Below are 12,031 nucleotides of genomic sequence, written 5' to 3'. Positions count from 1 at the left end.
TCTAAAAGATGCTTTAAAAAGTATAGAAAGTGATATTCTTAATACTGAACATCCTGAATGCATCACAGGACAGTGTTTGAATGTGTGAAAGCATATTTTTGTCTTTTAAAAGGTCAGTTTCATCCATTGTAACAATTCAAAGGCCTCTCTATCACATCAAGGTGAAAAAAAAGTATCTGATTTAATTTGAAATTTTGTATCAATATTCAGAACTGTGTCTAGATTTTGTGGAGTAATATAGTATTCATGACAGGGCTCCAGACTAACCTTACCCACAACCGTCCCAAAAATCTGAAAATCACCAGTCTAGGTGTCTATGTGTCCAGTCTATATATATATATATATATAGAAAAAAATAAGACACCACTTAAAAATGAAGTCATCAAACCAAGCTGAACAGTTTGAATTTTCGCACCAGGAGTGTCATAAAGTTATCCAAAAGCAGCGTGTAAGGCTGGTGGAAGAGAACAGGCCAAAATGCATGAAAACTGTGATTAAAAAACAGGGTTATTCCACCAAATATTGATTTCTGAACTTCATGAATATGAACTTGTTTTCTTTGCATTATCTTGCATTATCTTTTTTGTTGTTTTAGCCATTTCTCATTTTCTGCAAATACATGTTCTTAATGACTATATTTTTATTTGGAATTTGGGAGAAATGTGTCTGTAGTTTGTAGAATAAAACAGCGATGTTCAATAAATATATTGAAACTGTTGAAGCTCTACAGTTGCGATACACCAACCAGTTAGTTGGGGCTTTTCCAACTAACGTCACATTGACCCATCTCAGTCAGTGAGGGTGGGACTTCTGTAAATATTGGGACTTCTTGTACATTAGAAAAACGCCCAGTAATATGGTAGTCTGCTTAAAAAAAACAGCTTATTACCGTTTTTTCTTGCAGGCAAATTATTTGTTCTGAAAGAACTTTAGTTCCTTCCCATATAAGTAGTTTTTGTCCTGGTTGAAATATGACTGGGAGTTTCCCTAATTCTTAGCATATAGTCTGTTAATGGATAAAGTCTGTAAACATGAGAATTGTTATCTTGCACCCAGCGAACAGTGTATTTTCACACCTTCTGCCTGCGTCGTTTAAATAGCAATGGCTTGTGAATATATCAACACCTAGAAAACACCTAGGTAAGCTAATGACTGATTAAAACCCTGAGAACAGTCAACATCATGTTCATTTCTATCATGACAATGCAGGTGCACCGTGAACACTCAGCACACCTACACTGCCACTTGTCACACACAAACAGGGACATGCAGCAGTGCACAAACCCAACTTTTACATTAACAATAGGTCAACAGGTTTCCTCTGATGAGAAGCACAGAAATGCTGCCCTGTTAAAATACCAATCTGCCAAAGTAAGAGTGCACGTGGTTCGTAAAGGGAATGGCAAGACATACACTGATTTTGTTGATTTTATGTTACGCCCAAAACATCCATGATTAATTAAAAGATTTAGTGCATGCCTTTTGCACATTTTGACCATCACAAGGTGTACTTTTCCCATGGTTACGATAGCAAAGACACACCGGCACACCCTAAATCAAGCAGTTGGTTAGTGTTTAAGCACTGATAATATTCTGAATGTGCTCATAAAAGTACAGTATATTATGAATCGCATTAGTAAAATTGATCATGATATGATAACATATTGTCATATTGCCTACATCCAAGTCTAAGTTTAAAATAGCCTGATTTTTCTTTTCCTCACTTTTAAAGCCTTGTTTCTTGTTTATGATCTATTGTTGGCTCATGTTTCAAATAAGTGCATTTTGTGCAGTCAATCATTTTTTGTTTTAACTTGGCATGAGACTGAGACAATAACTGGAGGCCCTCCATCCCTGAGTATTGGAAATGGTATTGAATTTGCGTCAAAGCTGGAAACTCTATTACACAGACAGAACTGCGTATAGTCGAGGAACAGCAGCTGACATGACGAATCTCCTGTTATTATTCTGAGGCAGCAGCTGCTCATTTCACACAGACAGAGTTTGGAGTGCCGGACAAATGAAAATCTATGCCAGCTTTGAACGGCGGGCGATCGATAACAAATCATTGGAAGTAAATTAGCCCTTTGTCTCTGATGTCACATCTCCTGATGAAATAGTTACTAATATTTGCACAGGGCTGGTTTAATCTACACTCAGTTTTATAAGCTATATGTGGATTGGAGTTGTTTATGGACGGAACATCTGCAATAAAACGTTTACATGAAACTTCATCATCTGAGTTGCAGTTAAATTATTACAGGATGTGTTTCTAATGGGCTGCAGGTTCTGGATAAACGTGGGCTGTTTGGATCACATGTAGCCTTATCATTATATAACATAGTGCTGTAAAGAAATAAATGTCCCTTTAGATTTATAGGTATACGTTTGAGTAAAATTAACATTTCTCCCAAATTCCAAATAAAAAAATAGTCATTTAGAGCATTTATTTGCAGAAATAACAACAAGGATGTAGAGCTTTCAGACCTCAAATAATGCAAATAAAACAAGTTCATATTCATAAAGTTCAGAAATCCATATCTGGTGAAATAACTCTGGTTTTTAATCACAGTTTTCATGCATCTTGGCATGATCTCCTCCACCATTCTTACATACTGCTTTTGGATAACTTTATGCCTGCACTCCAGGTGCAAAAACTCAAGCAGTTCAGTTTGGTATGATGGCTTGTGATCATCCATCTTCCTCTTGATTATATTCCAGATGTTTTAAATTTGGTAAAATCAAAGAAAGTCATCATTTTTAAGTGGTCTCTTATTTTTTCCAGAGCTGTATAATATATATAAAAAAAAATTAATCATAATTTCATGTATTAAAGGACACAAATCTATCCAAACCAACTTTCCCCACTAAATCTAGTTAAACTTGTTTGTACCACCCTTGGTAGCAACAGCTGAAATCAAGCTTCATCAATAACTGGCAGTGAGTCTGTCACATCCCTGTGGAGGAATTTGGCAGAATTGTTTTAATTCAGTTTTCCAGCATAAATGTCCTCTTTAAGATCATACCACAGCATCTCAATCAGAGTTTGACTAGCCCAATCAAAAACCTACATTTTGATTTGATATAACTTTAAAGTACATCAAAAGAAAATTCAGTCAGAGTCAATCAGAGGTGGACTTGCTGGTTGGTTTTGGGTCATTGTCCTGCTGCAGATGCCTGAGCTTAAGGTCACAAACTGATAGCTGGACATGGCCCCTACAAGATTTTCTAGTAAAAAGCAGAATTCATGACTCCCATCATTTACAGCATTAATCATCATAGTGCAATGAAGAGGTTAATGAAGAATTTACCTCAGTTTTTATGTAAAAATAGGGGTAGAGTAAGCAAAAGCTGGCGGAAAAAAATATATATTTTTGTTTAAAAGTTCTTAACTTCTGCATCTCGCAATTCCTGTAATTCTCGCAAACTCACATTAGTATACATTTTTATACATTTTAACCCTTTCACAAGTTTTGCCTAACTTTATAGCTGCTAGCATTATAGCTGTTTTGCCCAGTTTAATAAATTTCTATCACTTCATAACTGCATTTCATATATTCACTTGATTTGACTGATAGAAAAATAGGTTTTAAAATATAATTTTAAAGGAATAAACACTGCAATAAGTTTGCTATGCTCTTATCTTGCAGCATTAATCTGATGATCCACTTTAAGTCAGTGCTGCAGATTTAGTGCTGCTTCTGTACCATTTAAGGTGACATCATTAGAGTGTATTTTGAGCACAGAGCTTAAATACAGAGCAACCCTTAACAGAGTAACGGGCCAATGGTGTCATTACACACTTCACTAAGCAAAGAATAGCCCCAATCAGTTTGCACAGAAATTGCTGTAGTTACTGAATAATACGCTGTATTATGTAATACGTCTTAAAGTTTTAAGGTGTTGGTGTGTTTCAGTAGTGTTTTAGGGAGACAGTGTGTTAAACAAACTGCTGAAAATGAAGCAGAATGCTGGAACTTTCTAATCCCATGAGTGGTACCATAATCAACTGGAGACTAGCCATGGAAAGTCCCACTGGTGGGACTTTGTCTTTGGTAAAAGGTTAATAGGACACTTGGGGGAGATCCTACCTATTTTCAGACTTCTGGTCATAAAGGGTTTTGTGGTTGATGGGATTTGAACTGAAGGTCTCTTGATTCTTAGACAGTTGCTCCTTTTTATAGCAGTGAAACCATCAAACTTTACTCTGAACCATGTTTAGAACCATTGTAGTATAATTCCACAGCTCTAGAGTGGCCCTACAGTCTAACTGCTCCTTATCAAGTGTGAGGAGCTCATCAGTTCAAATCCCAGCAAGGAATCAACCCTCCTAGTCTGTGGATATAATTATGTGATGGATAATCTAATCCTTAAATGGGAAAAAAAAGAATAGTACCGCATTTTTCGCACCATAAGGTGCCCTTAAAATCCTTTAATTTTCCCAAAAATTGTCAGAGCGCCTTGTGTATGAATTTTACCAGTCAGGTTGAAAGGAGCAATAAAGCCACTTCACTGAAGTACAGCTTAATACAGAAGTTTCAGTTTAGTTCTGCAACACCGAGGCCTGCTCCTAACCCCGGCTAGCACTGCTGGAGCATCATAAGCATTACCTGGTAGCCACGCTAGCTCTTTTGCTACGCAGAGGGGAGTATTTCAGACTGTAGCCTGCGCATGTACCATGTTAAAACAAGCTATGTAGGATGAACCACTAGCCAATATCGCTAGCGGTTAGCCGCTAATGCTAATGCTCCAGCCTTAGTGTTTAGATAAATTCCGGAATCTAAGCTTACTGTAAATAAGCGAAAGCACTGTACTCACCCAAATAAACAATTTTCAGGAGAGAAATCTGCATATATTTACATCCAACGCACATTTGACTTTAAAAGAACGTCTTTTTTATAGCAGTTTTGTTTACTTAGCTTAGTTAGCTACCCTACCCTAGTGCTGGTGTGAAAATGTTAACTCAAGAATCAAGCTCTGGAATCTAATCTAAAGTTACTGCAGCATTAGACAATGAACAGTATTTACATTTTATTACAATATAAAACCACATCAGGGGTATCAGAAGCATTTTAATGTGTGGGGAATATGTGTCTGGGGGTTGTTAAACACCTCATTTTACCTACAAAAGTAACTTAATTCAATGTCTATTTTAAAGACAGACTCAGCAATTCAATCCTGTTTTTGAAAAACACATTTCTGTGCCTAATATAATGTATCACTAACAATTTTTAGGAATTCACAAGATGTTTTAGGAATTTTTAAGAATACCCTACTGTTGCTTAAAATAAATAAGACAAAGCTTATTCCCCATATATCATTGTTTAGTTAAACATTTATTTAACCGGCATAGGGTTCATTTTATTTATTTTTTTTCATTAGTGAATAATAGCTCTCAAAAAAATCACTTTTTCAGACTGATAGGAGTTCAATGACTGTTTTCTCATCTGTTTTTTATTTTATTTTATTTCTTTAGATTACTGCATATTGGGTTGCTTTTTGAGATCTTTTAGCTGCTTCATGTTGTAAGACAGGTTCTATTTACACACATACATACACATACATATACTGTACCACTCATGTCAATAGTTAATTCTCACAATTAATGAATTATTCTGTTTTTTTTTTTTTATTCTGTGTTTCTGTTTGTCTGTAGGCTTTTTCAACCACAATGGCTACCCAAACCCCTGTGAGCACAAGTACTGTGGTTTGGGAAAGCACTGTGTGGTGGACCACGAGACCGGCCAGGGACAGTGCCAGTGTCTGGAGCACTGCAAACCGCACTACAAGCCCGTATGTGGGTCGGACGGCAAACTCTACCAGAACCACTGTGAGCTGCACAGGGCCTCCTGCCTGGCTCACCAGAGGATCACCATTGTGCACAGTGAAGAGTGCTTCTACAAAGGTAAGGAACTGGTCGACTGCTGGCGGTTGCAGTTATATGTTATAGCGAACTTGAGGAAAAGCAGAGTGTAATTCGGAGAACTTGAAAAACTTTGGTTCCCAGCGGACTTCGGGCCCACTCGAGCTTTTCAAAACTGTGCTTTTGATAGAATTGTTATATCACCGCCAAGAATTTCATTTTTTTTCTTTCACAGAGTCCTCTTAAGGCGAGTGAGCTACTGGAGAGCCGGGCTTAGGAAAAGATAAATGTGTAAACACCGTAGGCTACTTATTAAAAAACAAATGGTGAATAGCTTTCATTGGGAAAATCTCAGAATTAGATTTGAAGTCACGCTACACCTCTTCATATTGATGGATTATAAATTACAGCAGGAACTTTGCCATCACTTTTTCTTTTTTTCTCAAATGAAGTTTATCCATCAGCTCGAGTTAACAGATCGATAACGTTTTGCATTTCTAATCTGATCTGGAACTGGGAATTGTGTTTGTTAGGCCATGGGCTTTCTGCAGATATTGTGAGTAAATTAGTTTGAAATGAGATTGGCCTTTGTGGAGCACAGTCAGGATCAGTTTTCTGCCACCGTAGACTTTGATACAACAAAATAAATAAATACATGTTTTTCTTGAGCTGTTTGGAGAATTGGTTGATTATAATTTAAAGTTGGGAACTCTGATACCTCTGACAATCAATAGCACACTCTGCTGGGCTGAGGAACTTTACTTTTTATAGTCTATGGGTTTAAATAAGGCCAACTGGTTTAGTTTTGGTGTAGACTATCAAAATCAACTATAGTAACCAAATTCAAGCAAATACAGTACAGTACCAGTCAAAGTTTGGACACACTATGAAGGAATCATGTAGTAGACAGAGTGTAAACTCTTGCTCTTCCTTTCCTGGGGCGGTCCTGATGAGAGCCAGTTTCATCATTATGGTTTTGAGTGTCTTTGTGACTGCACTTGAGAGTACTGTCAAAGTTCTTGAAATTTAATATGGATTAAAACGTTTTTTAAATAGGGCTATTCACTGTATTGTACCAACTCAACCTCTTCACAACTTTACAACTGAAGCTCTCAAACACATTATAAGAGGCAATGAATTCAAATAATAAATTCACAGCTGTTAAATAATAACAGCACAGCTGTTAACTGAAAGCCATTTCAGGTGACGGTAGCTTATATAAATGACTGAGAAAATTATTCTTTTGTGTAATCAATTTTTTATTGAAAGTTTTATAAATAACAATTGCAGAAGTATACACCCATCGCACCCTGACCCATCCCATCCCACCCTGACCCATCCCATGCCACCCTGAACCATCCCATTCCACCCACACCTACCCTATCCCATCCCACCCTGCCCACATCCACCTCACCACATCCATTTCACCTTACCCACAATCATCCCTCCCCACCCGACCACTATACGTATTATTATATACATAAAACACAAATGAATACAAGCATGTTCTGGTTTGTTAACACTTTTTTGTTTTCTAAATAATTCCAGTTCATACTTTGGTTGGCTTTAGGTTAATCTACAATGCAGAAGATTTTAAAATCACTGAATTTTATTTTATTTAAGGTGTGTCCGAACCTTTGATTGGTAATGTACATTACAGTAAAAGCAAAGGTTTCTAAGCAGTAATATTTGAGAATTCAACATTTTGAATTGTTTCTAGGCCCTCCCTACAGCTGGGAATTTTAGGGGTATTACCACACCTAGGTTTAGGGACCACATACTTGACACTGATTGGTTTGTTGAAGGTCATCTGTTGGAAGTCAGCTTGTTGACAGTACAGGAACTTGCCGCACCATTTGTTGTGCATCACTCTAAAAAAAATTACCTTGGATTTCTGTCATTTTGGTTTGTAATCTACAGTTACAGTAGATACAGAAATCACCAGCATAGTTTGTTGTAACCATACTGCAGCGCGATGCTCAGCAGAACAACAGTGCTTTTTCTTCTTCTGTTGTTAAATAGATGAAGATAGCTTGTCTCAACCTCCTGTTGGTGTTTGACACTTTTTGAGCACTCCTTTGTGGACAGCTGTAAACATGCTTTTTGTGGGCAAGCTGAGAGATGTTTTTTTTTTTATTATTATTTAGTATTGTTCACTGAGCTCTAACTCAGCCTATCCCCAACCCTCACCCAGCCTGAGCCCCCAATTAAACCCCTAATCAGTGAACTCCCAGAATTTCCCACGTATTTAACTAATTTAAAGCAATCTACAGGAACTAGCTGAGATTTTAAATGGGAAAGTTGGAGGCTGGGGGGTGGTGGTGGTGGTGGTGGTGATGGTGATGTGGGGGAATGAGGGGTTGTTAGATTGCTAGCCGGAAAACCTCTCATTGCCTCATCTTCTCAACCTGCCTCTTCAGCCGAGCACGTCCGCGCTCCAGACCAAATCACACATAATCAATTTCACACTGCAGACGAGTGTCAGAAGAGGCTCTGCAACACCTGTTTGCTCTAACAGCTTCTAAATATTCATCATCTTCCGTTCTTTTGTCCTCCCTGAACACGTTTCCTGCAGTTACTCTGCACTTGTGTAATTATTATATTCTTGCACGACTCCAATCCAGCTGTTTTTTGTATTGTATTTCAAAACGACACTCGCTTTGTTCAGATCAAATTCTTCAAACACTCATCAAGCGATAAATTAGGGAGACATGTCCACCTACTCAATCGGCAATTGACCAATGTGATCGGCCAATTGTGCGGCAGCAATGCAATGCATAAATTATTGCAGGTTTCCCACCTTTTTTTCCCACCTCTTCTGAGTTTTTTTTTTCCCCACCCATGCTCCAGTCTACTTGGTGGAGAATCAGTTGCCTAGGTACACTTCTCAAATAATATATATATATTTTAAAACTATTAATAGAATTGACTACTAAATAATACACCATATCCATAGTTATTTAGTTAATTAAGTTAATAATTTAATAATTTTAATATATACACACACGTATATTAAATCTGCATATTCAATATACAGTATGTATCGTATTTTTCGCACTATAAGGCGCACTTAAAATCCTTTCATTTTCCCAAAAATTGTCAGTGTGCCTTATAATCCTTATGTATGAATTTTACCAGTCAGGTTGTAAGGAGCAATAAAGCCACTCCAATGAAGTACAGCGTTATACAGGAGTTTCAATTTAGTTCTGCAGCACCGAGACTCGAGACTGGAGCAGTATTAGCATTAGCCGCAAACCGTGCTAAGTGCTAGCTTTGTAGCCGCTCAGAGGTGAGTAGATCGGACTGTAGTCTGTGTGTTTACAATGTTAACATGTTAAAACAAGCTATAGAGGCGAACCGCTAGCTAATATCACCCTGTCTTACCAGAACACTGAGAGTTCTTCAGTGTAGCGCTGTTGGGTGGCATTAGCCACTAACCACGGCTAGCTTTAGTGGAAATCTGCAAATATAAGCTTACTGTAAATAAACAGAAGCACTTTACTCATCCACATAAAACATGTTTAGGAGAGAAATCTGTGTGGATTAACATCCAGTGCTAGTTTGGCTTTAAAATAAAATGTTTTTTTTTTTTTAAGAATTACAGAATTACATTTTTTTTACTTAGCTTAGCTTAGCTCTACAGGTCTCACCACCCAGCATGGAGATTAGAAGGTGAATTAGAAGAAAACATGGCAACCCCCTTGTTCCTTGCTAGTGTCGTGAAAAGCACCTCAGATCGCCGGATCAAATCCTGTACATGTAGCTTGTAATCGCACAATTGTCCTTGCTCTCTCTCTAGGTGGGTAGATGGCGCTCTCTTCCCAAATCACTCCAAAAGGGTGATCTCCGCAGCACAAGGTGTCTGTGAGCTGATGTATCAGAACCGAGTCGCTGCGCTTTCCTCCGAGCGCACTGAGATGCTACATCAGCAGCAGTTCAAAAAGAGGTGGTGGCTGAATTCACATGTATCAGAGAAGGCATGTGCTAGTTTTCACCCTCCTGGTGTGTTGGGGCATCACTAGTGATAGGAGGAGTCCAAATGAATGGGTTGGGTAGTTGGCTGTGTAAATTGGGAAGAAAATGGGGAAAAAATAGAAATAAAATCATAATATATATATATATATACATATAAAATCTTTCCACATTCTTTACACTTGGACCCAGCACCTACTCCAACCATAATAAGGAATTTTTCTAGCATCTCGTGATATCCACACTGCATGGAATAAAGTCATTTTTGAAAGCAGAATGTGGCAAATAAGGCTTTACTCCATATTAGGATAGTCTTATAATATTTTCTTTTTGTATCAATAATAACAAAAAATTTCCTAACAATGATTTTTACCCATTGTTAGCAGATCATTAGCAGATCAGTACATTTTTTGTGTGTGTGAAAGCGAGGGAATTCCTCCTGTCATTTTGGTATTCTCAGCTCAGACGAGAAAAGAAAAGAAGTGAGGTTGAAAGAGGTAAGCATCTCGCGGTGGCGGCGGCGGTGGCTGTCTCTGAGTGGACGGGAGGAAAATGTCTGTTTGTGCTGTAGCCCCGCTTTGATGGGAGCATCCAAAAGCTGGCCCATTTTTTCCCGACCCGAGCGCTGGCCCTCTTATCTTCCAGAGAAAGGTTTGAGGGAAGGAGGGAGGAAAAGCTGCGAGTCGTTTTTGATTTGGTTTTGGATGGAAAACACTCCGGGACCCCCGCGACCCCTCTTATTTCACTCTCTCGCGCTTCCCTCCCTCGCTCACAGTGTCCTCCTCTGCCTAAAAGCTCTGGAGATTGGCTTGGCGGTATGCAGGATTAAATCTGATTGGAAATTAAGTGGCACTCAAAGCGCTGTCCAGTCTAACGCGAGGAGTCACACGCGCTGGAGTCAGCAGCCTCGGACGCAGCTGACTGACACCACGGTGGACAATTACATGCAGAACGGCAGCATACTAAACAGAGAACGCTCAGCTCGGCTTAGTATTCGCACGTCTGTCACTCTGCGGTGTCATTTCAGGGTAAACATTATTGTAAGGCTGGAGATATACAGTGTAGAGATGGCCTAGTTACAGTTTTTAGTCTAAATCATTTGATTTTGAGTATCTGGTGATAAGGGAGACAGTAATAACAGTAGGAATGCAACGGTACAGTGTTGCCATGGTTCGGTTCGTATCGCGGTTCTTGGGCCACGGTATGGATTCGGTTTTGATATATCAACATTAAAGCTTAGATTCTCTGCCCGAACTCTAAAAATAGTCTGTGACATAGGCATCTGTTTTTTAATGCTATTTTCATTTTAGATAAAGCTCTAGCGTGATAATCACAATATAGCCAAGTAACCAAGTATTGTCATTAAAGAAAACAAACAAAATAACGAAAACTGAAAGTAAAAAAAACATTTTCGTTAACTGAAACTAATAAAAAAAGGTAACTAACTGTAAATGTATTGAGAGTTTATAAAACTAACTAAAACGAACTGAAATTACTGATAGATTACCCTTTGTCTTTTTGTTTGTTGATTTATTTATAAGCGCTCTTTCCACTCCAGCATTTTCCAGCAGGATTCTGCGGGGAGTTGGATTCAGCACAACAGCGGCAGCACGGCGGCACCTCACGGTCCGGGGCGTTAGTTCCAAAATAAATCTTTCTTTTTCTCTCTCTCTCTCTCTCTCTCTCTCTCTCTCTCTCTCTCTCTCTCTCTCTCTCTCTCTCGCACTCACTCATAGTTGATCATTTTGGTGAAAATTGGGGAAACCTGTAGAGTTTATTGAGTTTATGTGTTTCTCAGATTGAGCTCTCTGATCTGATGTGTATAAACTAATAAAAATTAACAAACACACTCTTGAAAATGAATTAAAACTGGATTGGAGGAGAAAAAGTGAAAACAAAATAAAATTAAACTATAATGAAACATTCCAAACTATTATTATTATTATTATTATTATTATTATTATTATTATTATTATTATAACGTTAAGTAACAAATCAAACTGTTTAAAAAAAATCACCAGTTATAATGTTATAATCACACAGCTCTGGGCGCACGTGAGCTTGCAGAGCCAATATTAAATAGAAAAAAGGCACAGATGAATTAAAATCACAATATCTATTATAAAAAAGGAACATTTATTCTTAACGTTAGTCAAAAACAGGCAACTGATATCACACTGTGCTTTTTGCCTTGTT

General features: G+C 38.0%; 1 protein-coding gene across 4 annotated transcripts in view; it reads left to right on the top strand.

The window, feature by feature from the left end:
* Window positions 1-12,031, top strand: part of fstl5 (follistatin-like 5) — a 274,862-nt gene that overhangs the window by 92,446 nt on the left and 170,385 nt on the right. For all 4 annotated transcript variants that reach the window (XM_049483812.1, XM_049483813.1, XM_049483811.1 and 1 more), the window contains exon 4: window positions 5,657-5,905. In XM_049483812.1, coding sequence (XP_049339769.1) covers window positions 5,657-5,905 — 249 coding nt within the window. The remainder of the gene's footprint in view (window positions 1-5,656; window positions 5,906-12,031) is intronic.

This window comes from Astyanax mexicanus, chromosome 10 (assembly GCF_023375975.1).
Source record: "Astyanax mexicanus isolate ESR-SI-001 chromosome 10, AstMex3_surface, whole genome shotgun sequence".
Taxonomy (NCBI): Eukaryota; Metazoa; Chordata; class Actinopteri; order Characiformes; family Acestrorhamphidae; genus Astyanax; species Astyanax mexicanus.
The sequence above is the reverse complement of the archived record's forward strand: the minus strand, read 5'-3'. Positions and strand labels throughout refer to the sequence as shown.